Raw genomic sequence first — 15,060 nt, forward strand, 5'->3', positions numbered from 1 at the left:
GTATTGTCTGTTTTCCAATCGAGTATTTTTTTTACTTGGCATATCTGAAAACTGCAATATCATTAAATTTCATATGTGGAATAAAGAACACGGAATAGTTCTGTTCAATTCCGATTCTTTTACAGGTGTAGACATTATAGGTGCTGAGACAACAGAACAAGAAAAAGCTTCAAAAAGGTCTTTTGCTCTTAATGACTTTGGTCGTGCCTATTGTTTTATTTATTTATTTATTTATTAGATATATATATATCCATATATAAATAAATAAATAGCCATATATATGGCCTAAGCCAATTACAACAGTTACATGAAGAAACATAAATGCAAGAAACTGAACAAAAATAACATAAAACTATTTAGCAAAAACAAACAAGGGCAAAACAATAATAGTATACAATATATTTAAAAAAACGAAAGATCAAAAACTTTGAGCTAAACCATGCCAATCCAACTTCATCCCACACTGTTTAGTCGCGAAGAGATCTACGAAAAGCCGGAAAATCGATCCCAAAATATTCCAAGTCGTGTGATGAATTGACTAATCTTCACATTCTGGACATTGGGGCATAAAAACCAAAGTTGCTCTTAGAAGATTTTATAAATAGCAGATTTTGACATCTGGTGACACGGTTGGGAACATGAAAAGAAATTGATTGCAACAGAGATGGGACATCACTTAAAGCATTAAGTATTTTGAAAATGCATATAATATAGAAAACGGTGTTGGACAGACAACCAATATGTATAAGTGTTTTGAAAATGCATATAAGGTCCATCTCAGTTCTACGTCTCTCCAATGAAGACAGATTAAGAGATTGCTCTTTTTCAAAATAAAAATAATTACCCCTTTGTAATCTTTGTTTGCCGAAAGCAATACTTAAAACTAAAAAAATGTTTTTTTAATTATTGTTTTTAACTTGCTTTTGTATTTTGGATATTATTTCAATAAAAATGTACATGGTTGTATTTTATCATCAGTATCATCATCATAAGCCGTCTCTTGTCCAATGTTGAACATAGGCCTCCCCCTTTAGTCTTCATATTTCCCTATCCTGAGCCAACCGCATCCAACCACTTCCTGCTTGTATTGTATTGTATTTTATATGACTAATTATTTTCTTAATAGACGTAAAATAATCCTTGGGATTTTTTTATACACCTAAGTGGGCAAAATGATCCATGTCGTTAAAAATTTTGCTAAAAGTAACACGTTGAATTATAACACCAAATGATAAATTATAGAAGGTAGCAAATTAATTGTTTTTTCCACAATTGATCAGATCATCGAAAAATTGGCAATTCTTTTTACGTATTAAATATCGGTTTTCCTTAGGCAGATAATTTTAATTCCCCTTAACTAACTACTTATGATTAAATTATATAAAACTACTTTCATTTTATCTTAGACCATGGTGAGAAACACTAAAAATACTTTATTTGTTTTTAATGTTAAAAATGAAATTGAAGGAGCGACTGATTAAAATAAATTATACTTACCCTGGAAATTTGGGCGATGCTCTACTGGCTGCAAGGACCGTAAGCAATCGAATATTTTGATCAATTTCTTTCTCAATATCTAAATAAAATGTCTCGTTTGAGGTGTTAACCATCACGATCGATGTTGAATTCAGAAAACTCCTGAAAAAAAATTAAAAGAACAAGACAAAATGATAAAAAATTAAACCTAAAGTTATTCAGATTAGTTTTTAACCTCAAAAAAATAAAATTTGTAAAATGTATTTTGTTTACTGAAATGGCAAATATGAAATTATTCAGTAATTATGATTTAACTTATCATGTTTTTCATTAAACAAATAGATTAAGGACAAACACAGTTCAACAGTTAACTCACTGGATTAATCATGTTTATAAAGGTTATATGATAAATGAATATTATTTTTAACAAACAATTTGCTCGCATAAATACGAATCAAAAAATTGATCAGAACCAGCATGAACACGATCACAATACTAGAGAAAATAACAAAATTAGACTTCCATTTAGGAAAAAGGCAAAGTCACAAAATGAAATTTTATTTAAAGCAATCAAAAAGTATTACGAAATGGAAAAAAATATTTATGAAGAAAAAAACATTTCAAAATTTAAAATAATGGTCATGACATATGTGATAAACAACTTATAAATTAAATATATTTGCAATGTTATTATTAGAACACACATAACAATATGTATGATATGTGTGCCCTACTTTAAGATTTAAATAAATAAATAAATCAAAAGCAATATCATGTTTAATATTTATTATATATATATATATATATATATATATTGAGTGACGTATTTAACCTGTCAAAGATAAATCCAATTAATGTTTACTTTATATAACAATTTTTTTTTACTTCAATTCCACTTATTTAAATCAATGTTTTTATTCCATCCTTGTATATACTAAATCTTACTATATCTACTATAATTAGCTAAAAATTTACCATTTTCATACATAAAAAATAAAACCATTGCATTTTCTTCTCAAATATAATCAAAATAGTTTCTTTTACGTAAATAAACATTAAAATATGAAATATGCATAAAATTTTACTTCGTTAGTATATTTTTTATAAATCAAACTGTTTAAAAAAAAAAAAAAACACGCATCAGAATTACAAGATAAAATGCATATTTTACACACATCAAATTCAGATGAAATTTTAAAAAATCTGAATTCGTGTGTAGTTGGATAATGAAACATATAATCTGCATTTGCTCTAATACATTTTCCATGGAATCTGTTAAACGGAAACAGTTTTTTTTCGATTTTTTAAGCCTTTACTTTATTATAGAAATTAAGTTTTAGTTCAAATATTTGCTTTTAAATGTTCTTTTATCAAGGCAACAATAATTTGTTAGTTAACAACTAGCCATTATCATTTTTTCAAATCACGAAATCCAAGCTTGCGGCAACAGAGATGGAAAACATTTTTGAGAAGGGAATTTCGAAGTCCAGACATTTACAGCACTTATGACCTATCATTGGCGTTGTTAAGTAACCTTATTACGCATTGTTTAACATTCACGATTCTGTTTATGTTAAAACATCCACATTTCCACAATTCTCCCGTCTGTTGACTTTTGTGAATTTAAGAAGCTGAAACATTTATCATGTGGATGTGGGTAAGATTCATCCGGCTGAACCATTTCACCCACAAGGCAACGCCTGAAAACAAGTTTTGTATTTTTGTGCTTTTTCTTATGGCAGTTAGTTAAACCAACAAGTTTTTGAGCATGTTCAAATGTTTGCAGGCAGACTGGGATTCCTCCCTAGGGATTTATAAAATATAATTTACTGCAACAGAGATAAAAAACAGTTTTGAGAAGGGAATATGGATTTAAATTATCATTTACGCTTATGACCTGTCATTGCCTAGTTTAAGTGACTATTTTACACCCTGTGTAAAATTCACTTCTCTTTGTTTTTTTAACAACCCACCTTTCCACAAATTTTCCATCGGTTTACTGATGTAAAATAAAAAAACCTGGGACTGAGAATTTTATTATTGAACTTAATAAAAAACAACATATTTAGATACATTTAGGCAATGTTACCTGGTTATTATAAGAACTTCGTCAGTTGGTACAATCACGCCTAAGTTTCCTCTTTTGAATTCATCGGTTTGACGTAGGTTTGACAGAGTTTGGTAAAACTGCCCAGATCAAAAAGAAAACAAAAATTAGTAATCGAATTAAACATGTTTTGGCAGTAAATTTGTTACAAAAAGGAGGGAAAACATTTTTGAGAATTGAATATGGGAGTCTAGGCTAAGGATTGTGACCTGTCATTGGCTAGTTTAAGTAGCCACTTTACACACTGTGAAACATTTATAATTTTGTTCATGTTTAAACATTCACATTTTGTCAACTCTTCCATCAGTTGACTTTTGTGAAGTAAAAGATCTCAAACCTTTATCATGTGGCTGAGATTCATTCAACTGAACTATTTCACCTTCAAGGCAACGCCTGAAAACAAGTTTTCAATTTGAATACTTCTTCTTGTACCAGTTAGCTTAATCGTCATTTTTTTCTGGATGTCCAAATGTTTGCAGACTGACTGGACCTCTTCTCTAGGGAAATATTAAATCTTTTTTTTTTGCAACACAAATAAAAATATTTTTGTTGAAATGAATATGGAAGTCTGGACATTTACGATTATGACATGTCATTGGCTGGTTTAATTGGCTACTTAACACACTGGGTAACATTCACCATTTAGCCTTTGTTTTAATATCCACATTTCCTGATTTCCCATGTTAAAAAATATAACTACGTATTTAAAAATAAAAATAAATATTCAATGACTTTGTGGTTATTCATTATGACTAGTTGTATCATAACTTTAAAATCAGTGGTCTTCATATATATAAAGTGTTTATTTTAAATGTATTAAAAATTTATTCGACAAAATAAAAACTGTAACAATAAACAGTATTCCTCAAATTCATTTTCACTAAAATATATTTCTAGATTTAAAAAAAAAAAATTGTTCCTTGTTAATTTACTAGAGGGTGTAAATTTGTAAAATTAGTAAATTATGCATTGATTAAGAAGCTAGTGCAGCATACTTTCAGAATGATTATTTTTTGTGACAATGTATGTAAATTTAGGTAAAAAATTTTAGAAATTTTGAGAGAAGCAGACATTTAACATTATTATTGTATAAATATTTTTTCATTTCGTTTCTTTTACATTTATTATATTGAACATAATTTAAATTATTGTATTAAGTGTAAACAATTTTTTTGGTGTGTGCATGAGTTTCTTACTCTAATATACAAAGAAATTGGCAATATATGTGTAAATAATTAATTAATTATGGATAACTTATATAGCGCCATTTTCGTAATAAAATACCTGAAGGGCGCTTTACATGGTGATTCAATACTGATTCTATACTACTCTATACATACTGTTTGTTTACCTAATAAAATAAATAAATAAAATCCGATCTGAAGAAAAAGAAAAAAGTTGTTAGAAAAAAAGGTGTTTTGTATTTATTACTACCTATTTAATTTGTGTAAAATCAGGATACTAAATTAAACATGAAATAAAATTATAAATTCTAAAGCTGCCAATTAATAATGTTTTTTCCGCAATGAATAACAAAATCAATGATGTAAATAACAGTCCTTTGACATATATTTTTTAAAAATTAAAAATATTTTTTTGTCAAACCACCCCTCCTTTATCAAAGTGGTCGGCAAATCGCTGCTCGCGAGCCGCATGCAATTTGTAGGCCAGTTAAGTAGGTACTGGTCTCACAATACAAGTTTCAGTTTTTGTTCGATTTATTCCATCTGCGGGTCCTTAAGATAAACATCTTTATTGCCTTTTGAATTATTTAAAAGTTTTCAAATACTGTTAATAAATGCACGGAAAAGCATTTGATCAAACTCGATAAAACTGTTTTAATTTCAAAATGTGGGATAAAAAGATGGCCGATGAGAGAAAAGTTTTTTTTTTATTTTCACAGCAAAAATTAATCACGAGATACTTGTTTACCATTGTTTTATTCTTCAAGAAGCGCTCTGTGCCGACATTTTCAGAAGTTATTTTTAATGCCATGGATTTGGTCATCAAGACTATCAACACAATAATTGTCGCTTAATCTCATAATCATTGACAATGAGAAAGTTTAGTAATTTTTTTTTCAATATCTATTGTATTTCTGGAATAACTACGCCTGTTAAGTTCTCTTTTGCTTCCGGTCAGTTCTGCCGATTGGTTTGTTGACGTACCGTTAAGCAGAAATCATTTATAACTCTCTTATCATTAATTGATTCATAAAAACTAGTGACATCGTATCAAAGTATCATAGTTAATTTTTAATAAAATATTTTTTTCCTATATTTTCAAGAAACTTTGCCATATGATTTAATGTTCTTATTCTTACCGCGCGTAATATTACATTTTTTATATCCAATTTCCCGTAGGGCCAAACTTTCTCATATAATTAATTAATTTTCACTTGGAACAGAGCGATAATACGCAGATCTTCGCTGCATTATAAGATTATTTGGCTAACAAGTTTCAAGTTTCAGTTTATAACTATAAGAAATTTAGCCCTCAAAATAAATCTTAATTGTTATACTGCTGATCATCGACACTTTTGACTTATGAGTTCGCCTATCACTGCCTTATTTCTTTTCTGAAAGGCTGGATATAAAACACTGAACACACATTTACTGTTTAGCAGATAATGTGTTTTAGGTATCCACTTGGTGTTTTGTTATAATTTATATATTTAGTGTTAGTTTATTTCGAAGCCATGTAAACAGTATTGTTCTGAAACCAGTTCAAATCAAATTTATTTCAATGATTTAAGACAAATTTAGTATTCAGTAATTTATCATTTTTATTATATCATTTAAGTATTTACTTGCTATTTCGTAAGAATTAAAATATTTAGTGTAGGTTTATTTTAAATTAATTTATGTCTTTCTACTACTCTTTATAATAATTTTCTATGCAAAAATATGTCCTAAAATGCCCATTGGGTGTAAATACAAATAAATTTAAACAACTTTGTATTGAATCCGGTCGGTATATTAAACTAACTATAATGATTTAAGACAAATAACATATTTAGTAAAAAAAATTGTTGTACAGAAATGAAAAAAAAAGCACTTTCTGTTTTTGATTGAAACTTAAGAGCTATGGTTGATTTATTGATTAATTTATTGAAAATTCCACTAGTTTAAATATGCGTGAACTTACTAAGGTTTTTTAGGCTGTGCCCGTGTCAAGCCATATAATCTACAGTAAAGAATACAAAGTAAAATCAATTTAAAATTACAGGTGGTGCAATAGAATAACAATTCAAAAAAACAAGGTATTATAAATAATAAAATTCCAAAGAAACAATGTAAAAAAAAAACCGAAATCAATATTAAAATTTTAGTTTTACAAATTTAGTTTCATACATAATATAATATACAAAAAAGTATCAGAAAATCAACAAAATAATAGTTTTATAGTAAAATTTAGTAGTATTAAAAAAATAAAATAATAGCATTAAAATCAAAAGAAAAACAATATATAGATATAAAAACATAATTGAAATGATGATTGAGAAAATACGGTTTCTAGAAACTTACTGTGTAATATAATGGTTAAAAAAGGAGTAATAAATAAAATGGCAAATAAAAGTGAGTATTAAATAAAAAAAACACAAAAATACATAATAAATAAATATATGAATATGAATATAATATTTAAAATGCAAATAAAAGTAAAAGTATGGAAAGAAAGCAGATTTATACATTTTTGTTTATTGCTTACTTTTAATACTAAAAATATACTTATTTCTGCCATCTTAAATAATAATATTTACACAATTGTAATTGAAATGTTTTTACACCTTAAACGCACTCTTTGTTTCCTTCATTTGACTGTATAAATTCAGTTCCTGGTAATTATCATTAACTGGAAGCCACGTTTTATTGCCAGAAGAGAAACCTACAAATCAATAAAAAAAAGTCTGAACAAAAATTAATTATTATTTACTTCAACAATATCTTGAGTTTGTCCAAATTTTTATATTCAAGGACTGGGTTGAGCTCCCTGGGGAGCTGTTAACATTTACATATTACAACAGAGATGAAGAACATTTAAGAGAAGGTAATATAGAAGTCTAGGCATCTACAGGGCTTATGACCTGTCATTGACTGGTTTAAGTAGCCACTTCACACACTGTGTAGCATTCACCATTCCATTGAAGGAATGTAAATATTAAAATATGGGCAGAATGGCCAGCCAATGACAGGTTATAAGCCCTGTAGATGCCTAGACTTCTGTATTACCTTCTCTTTAATGATCTGCATCTCTGTTGTAATATGTTAATAGTATTTACTTTATTATTAACTTGAATAAACAAATTTCAATTCCGTTTGATATTTTTGAGCTGCTCAAAGTTTATTTAAGTACTAGTAATATACGTTATATATTATTTACCTACATTAAAAGGTTCTGCGATACAAAAAAACAAAATAACACAAACATGAAATTTCGAGCGTATTTTTAAAAATTATTTCTAGAGAAAGCTACAGTTGGAAATTGTTACAAAATATTTTTTTAATACAATTTCTAATACTCCTAATAATATCAAAACTTTGTAAGAATTCTAGAAAAAATAACTACCTTTTTTACTATACAAAAACGAAATTACAAATGTTATTTTTTTTCAAAAAGTTTTTTATTGTTTCTGATGAAAAACTCTTTTCTTTTCAAATTTGTGTATCGTCATCAAACTTTAATTTTTACAGTTTTATTTGATTTGCAGAAAAATACTCGAAAGCAAATATAATGCTTTATTATAATTCTTACTCGAATCAAATAAGGATTCCTTCAATATATGGGTGAAACAATATTATTTTATTCACCTGCATTTTTGGTAAAGTCCCATTGGAAGGGTGTTCTAGCAGGATCTCTTGAGGATGTATTATAATATTCAATTCCAGCAATACATCCCTGAGGATCAACTGTATCTTCCCAACTTAAATAGAAATTGGTCATTCCTATCTCTTCTCCCTGTATAAAACACAGTTAGTTTTATATGCACAGAATCTCTAGGGGATGGAAGCTTAAGAGCGAACAGACGTATAGCATTCATGGATACTGAATAAAGGGGTGATACAATTTAACCAAATTAAATGAACATTACAATAATAATTTATGTTCAAAGCGTTAATTACGTGGTCAAACATTAAAATGAATGTTAGTAAATATAAGTATTAAACTACTTTCCGACATTTTATGTCTACCGGTTTTGAGACGGACTCGCCCTTTGTCGGGATACTCAGCACACTAACATGCAAATACTAAAACACACTATCACCTTTACCGTCACCGTAGTTAAGATAGTATTTACGAAAAAATACATAAAAAACATGCAGAGTTAAAAAGAATGCACCTCCACCGTGTCTAAACATGCACTAAAATTAAGTCAATAATATTCCTAAATAGGTCGCAGAATTTATGGGGAAGGATTAAAAAGGGGAGGGGCTAAGCGGTTAAACATTACACTATTGGTTAATTTTTATATAAAAAAGTGGGCGGTCTGATAAGATATTTGAAAAAATATTGGTAAAATATTATTTTTTAAAGCAGTTTTGCTAAAAGCTATGTAAAACATATCTACGTTGTTTTATTCAATTCCTTTTTAATTATTTTATTCCCTTTTCATTACTTCTTTATTGGTGTTTCTTTTCTTTTTTCGTTTCTTTTTTCGATTGTATTTATAAGTACAAAACATTTCTCTTTATCATTTTTTTACATCATTATATGTTTTAATACATACATATATACTGTTTACCCAAGTACAAGTTTTAAATAAAAATACAATCAATACAAAAATATTATTGTTTCGCATTATTCAAAATTGTTTTCTTGGTTTTTTTACTGACTCAAAATATTTCTTATGCCAAATTATAATTTTTTATCAATAATTTCATAACTGGTAATATTTTTTTTATTGTGTATTGTTTTAAATGCTCCGTTTTACAATATATATATTTATACGTCCATTTATGTATGTTTTACTGTATTTCATTTCATTTTTTTCATTTTTTTTTTCATTTCAATTTTTTGCACCACAACAGGCCAGGAGTCCCAATTACAGTGGCGAATTACATTACAGAACAACCAGGCTTGAGAAAAATCAAATTTTAATTTTTGTGTTCTCACCGGGAATCGAACCCGGAACCTTCCGTGCGTGAGTCAAGCGTCTTGACCACTACACCACGGAGGCCGCCTTATATTTGTGACGTATATGTAAAAGGCACTATTCAATAGATTAAATAAGAATTATACTAAAATTAAATAAATATATCCTTATTAACTCCTGTATCTTTGTGCATGTTGGTGTAGCGAGTATTCTGACGAAGAAACTGGTACGTCTTCAAACCAGTTCACATTAAAAATCAGTAAGTGGTCAAATACTAATATGTACTTACATTTATTATATTAATTAATATTATAATATATGTATACATATTTAAAAAAATATACGAAGAATTTTTGAAAGAATGTAATAGCGATGTTCCAGTATATACAAGGCAAAAGCCTGAAGCCATTGCTCCTACGTCAATTTAGATAACTCACTGGAGAATAAAATCGAATCATTCCTTGTGTACCTGCACTTGATAGCGCTTAAACATTACTATGTATAATATTTATACGCACTTCATTAGATCGATATTCCAACATAGTTGATTAAAAAGATATCTACAATGAGGAGTTTTAGTGTTTTTTTTTTATTATAAGACAATCAAACCAAGCCAATTTTGCAAAAATTGTTTGTCATTTTTTTTTTTTGTAATTTCTCCGCGTCCAAAGGTCCAAATTTTCTTCGGTAAGTCCTGCTGATTGATGGATGGCTTCCCGTAAACCGAAAATCTATTACAACACAATAACATTGGTTTAATCGGAAGAACTAGTGACATCGTTCAATCAGTACATTTTCATGAAACTGCCGTAAAATATAATGCTCTAATTTTCATCGCCATTGCCATTTTTTTCCAATTTCTCATAGCACTGAATTACCTCATTATGAGATAGCTATTCTTCTTTGCGTGTATTTTTAGGAATGTTGGTTTTTTCTTAATTAATTTGTATTGATTTTTCTCATAAATATTGTCATTTTCTTAGTTCGCTTATACATATTTATACTGGGGTTCACGCTTGTAAAGACGCATCGGAAACAATGTCCATATAAAAATACAGAGCTGTAAATTTGTATTTTCTATGCCTGCCTCTGTGTGGAAGAAGTGTGATGGATTTATGTTTTTTATTGCCAAAATGTCCTTATAAACTGTGCCGTAATATAGGAATCAAATTACGATAGGACCTCTGGCAGTCCAGACATCAACAACCATAGCACCACAATCGTTGGATTGAACAATAGAGTGCATATGTTTAAATGCTTGTTTGACAAAGGCTTACATTATAGGTGACAGCTACTCCGGGAAGCAGCATGGCTATCATGATAATTCCATCAATCCTATCTGGACCGTATCTAGTTTCTGCTCTAGCCACGTCATGGTTTCCTATCTGAAAATAAATTAAGCATCCTGAAATAAATATTTTAAAAGGTGCTTTGACACTAGAATATTTCGAAGTCTCTACATGAAGCATGCTTATTTTATTTTATTCTTAGTGGTAGAGGTCAATGCTATGCAAACTCCTGACGTCACTGCAACTTGTGAAAATCTTTAGTGACGAGTCCTTATGAATAGTTCTTGTCCTCTAAGCCCAGGTTTATAAAGAGCCTGGCTACTGTGTGGAAGGCAAGAGTTTACATTTTGTTAAATCTCAACCTCCAAGTTTAGATCCGTAAAGTTTCAAACTTTTTGACAGGGAGCAAGTTTTTTAACATCTTCAAGTTTAACTAGTGGTCCCCCGAGTATGAGGCTCCTTTTAAAATGCAAAACATCACACTCACATATAATGTTTATAGATGTTTCCTCATCAGCACTGCAAAACCTACATAAAGAAGTTTCTGAAAGGTTCATTCTAGCAAGGTGTTTGTTTCAATCTGCAGTGTCCTGTAAGGGAAGGGCTCTAGTGATAAGCCTAACTTGATTTTGGCTGAGCTTTATAAGGTCGAAGGCAAACCTTTGCGAGTACCCTTTTATCTTACTTCATTTTACAAAAATGGTTAGGTTATTTCGCGGTTTGTGTACCAATACAGTGCCATATGAACCATCAGATACGGAAAAGGAATGATGACGATCCTACAATAGTCTAAACAGGAAAATTTTCTCACTATTCTGCCTACGTTTGAAAATTAATCGGGAAAAGTTTTATACGACGTTTTGACAAATTACACACATAAAATATAATGTTTATGGTAGGTAGTCATTTTAAGAGATGCTTATTTAGAAAATGCCTAAAAATGTGTTAAAAAACTTCCGACGAAGTAAAATGACTTGGAGAATATATTATATTCTAGCTGTGACATATTGTACTGTGAATGTGAAGTGAAATGTTTTTCAGTAAGGATGAGTATATTGAACTTCGACTCACCAGAAGTTTTGTGACATGTATGGAGTGTATAAAATATTAATGAAAAAGATTCAATTGCGTATTATTATGTGGAGTTTTATAACTTATTTATAACTTAATTAACTTTATCAATGATTCTAATATAATCAATCAGAATTGTAGACAATATTGGTCAAAGCTAGCCGTATAATAACGCAAATTAAATTTACGTTTGTGCTGAGGATCGTTAGCGTCATCGTGTCACACGACTGTGGCCTTATTCTGTAAGTAATTATTTTTGTTAATTTATTCGTATCATATGAGAAGGAACGAGGGTGAATTACAATTACAATTTCGATTGCGTTAGAGTAGATGAATATATGATGAACGAACGAACTTACGAAACAAAATTGTGACAGAATAAGCCTCCTGGTACCAGCGCCAAACAAAAAGCGACTTTAGTGACTTGTGAGATTGGTATATGTGGATCTGGGAGAAAATTACAAACACTGTCCTCATCGGTTCATACCAAAACGGTATTCTTAACTCCTCTTCTATCTCTATCTACCTCGGTATGCTCTACTGAATATTCATATCGGACATCATATGATTGAATTCAACCAATAAGTGACTCCGAAACTTTACTTCGTGTTCTTTACTTAATAAAAATTTAAAATAGTTCTCACTCATATTTTATATGCTTCTATAATAAAAATCAGCCACTTTAAAATGATTTACATTTTAATAAATCTCAATTAAAACATTAAATTTTCCCTTAAACATTATTTAAATACAAAATTTGACAGTTTCTAAGACGGTATAGTAGTAATCTTTCTAAATATCTCTATCTACCTACGTATTGCAAAGTCTGTTTTATCGTGATCTCGATAGAAATATGGTAAAAAATATTAAAATATTTTTATAAATGTATTTTTTAAAGTGGATTTATTTTTACTGGTAGATGCTGCTATATGTTAATAGAGCAGCATCTAGTCTCATTTTTTCTGCATCTAGTCGTTTGTTTTCGCGACATCTTCGAGACTGGTATCTGTATTAAGAAGTTCAATGTATTAACGTTCAACGGATACAATAATACATTAGTTGATAACCTTATTAGAAAGAAACAAAAGCGTCTCGTAAATAATAAACTAACCTAAAATTTGACAATAAATAATTACAATAAAGACCGAAAGCGTAAGGCAAAACTTTCGTTTATTAGAAAAACGAGTGATGAAATTGAACAAATAAAGTATAAAAATAAATGCACCGCAGCTTTTTACAATAATAATTCCTTAACTATTTTTTTGGTTAATACTTGAGACAAAAAAGATAAGTTTTCCAACTCAGGAACTTACCCTCTTAATTGTAACGACTGTAAATATACATGCTACGTAGGCAAAACGGGTAGAGCTTTTAAACACGCATAAAAGAGCATATATAAACATGGTCTAATAATAAAGAAAATTTAAATTTTGCCAATCAATTAAAAGATAATAAACATTCCTTTGATTAAAAAAAAAATCATATTCACCTAAAGGCCATAAACATGACAAACTAGAAATTCTCAAAATTAATAGAATTACTAAATAAACAGATAACAAACATGCATTCTCCATTACTTTACCTATTGTAATATATATTTACTAATGACTTTTTACCCTTTGTTCTTCAGAAATCACAATTGACGAAAATCACACTCACGAAGGATGGGGCACTCAAAATAAAATACCTCAACTCATTAAAATTCTCATTAGTTAACCCGAAATTTTTTTGATAATGATCCTTAAGATAAAAATAACTTTATTTAATTTATTTTCATATAATTTTGAATTATCTATCCTTACCTCTGTTTTATATAAATACATTGAACTCCTTGATAAAGATACCAGCCTCAAAGATGTCGTGAAAACGATGAAACTAGTCACTGTTTATTCCAAATTTGTGAATTAAAGCATCCTTCATCTTTTATTTATATAATAAATTACAATGAACTTCCGTCAAGAATTTTCATTTACAAACTTAAATGTTTTAGATAACGCGAACACAGAAATCATTCAAAGACTGACCAGATTTCCTAAAATTATTGTTTTCGTGTTCTTGGTCGACATACCCATTACAGATTCCTTTTTTTTCTGCAAGTTCTAAGACAAACTATCGCATGCACTCTCTTATCCCTAGGCTCCACAGATATGGTAATCAGTATGAGGATCTTATTATGTTGTAGACTTACAATTTTATCATTTTTATTATGTATGTAGGTATGTATGTATGTATGCAAATGGTGATTTTATTTATAGGTTAACTATAAAAAAATTTATATATTTGTACCTACATAGAAGATACATAATATAATGTAAGTAATATATAATATAAATTGATATTTTTCTGTGGTTCCATGTGATACAACAACTTTCATCCATGAGATCAACTCAAACGTCGTAACTTCATGATATATTATATTATATAAATATTCATTACTTTAATACATAATTCATTAAAAAATAAATAAAAAACAACATACTGAATTCAGTCGATATTAAGTATTCAATTGAAATGTCTACTGGCCGAATTGTTCTAGAAATAATAAGTGCTAAAAAGGGCCGCGTCGAGCGCCATATGTCCTGCAGTATGACGCATGAAAGTAATGATAGTCTTATGTCAAAAGTACCATCTCAAAGAAAAAAAGCCTTTAAGAAATAATGTTTGAAATACTGTTTTTCAAATCAAGAATCCTCAAGTTTGATGTAATCTGCAAGTTTAATCTAGGAAAAAAAACCCGCACTGGAGTTAAGACATTCAAAATAAAATATACTTATTTTTATGAAAAAATAAGCTTTAATAATCGGCTAGTTTTTTGGCTCACCGCAGGCGCTGGGCGCGTTTTATTAATATTAATGTTTATATTAAGATAAAAATACGAACGGTGGAAATGATTTTAATTAAATGATAATTATTTATTTGTTTTACTTTAAATAAAGTTACAGTAAAGCATTATTATGGTTAGTCAAATAAAATGGTAAGCTACGCATAATTGCTTCCATACACAGTTCGTCCCTGATGTATAT

The 15,060-nt window shown here is 29.0% G+C and overlaps 1 protein-coding gene across 1 annotated transcript in view; it reads right to left on the reverse strand.

The window, feature by feature from the left end:
• LOC148274971 (maltase 1-like) overlaps positions 1-15,060 on the reverse strand; it is a 39,759-nt gene that overhangs the window by 1,428 nt on the left and 23,271 nt on the right. Inside the window, exons 8-12 of the mRNA XM_088236358.1 lie at positions 10,955-11,062; positions 8,395-8,542; positions 7,374-7,471; positions 3,566-3,663; positions 1,498-1,638 (exon numbers count right to left, since the gene is read on the reverse strand). Coding sequence (XP_088092484.1) covers positions 1,498-1,638; positions 3,566-3,663; positions 7,374-7,471; positions 8,395-8,542; positions 10,955-11,062 — 593 coding nt within the window. The remainder of the gene's footprint in view (positions 1-1,497; positions 1,639-3,565; positions 3,664-7,373; positions 7,472-8,394; positions 8,543-10,954; positions 11,063-15,060) is intronic.

This window comes from Micrasema longulum, unplaced genomic scaffold (genome assembly GCF_059751315.1).
Source record: "Micrasema longulum isolate JH-2025_06_02 unplaced genomic scaffold, ASM5975131v1 h1tg001540l, whole genome shotgun sequence".
NCBI classification, from domain to species: Eukaryota; Metazoa; Arthropoda; class Insecta; order Trichoptera; family Brachycentridae; genus Micrasema; species Micrasema longulum.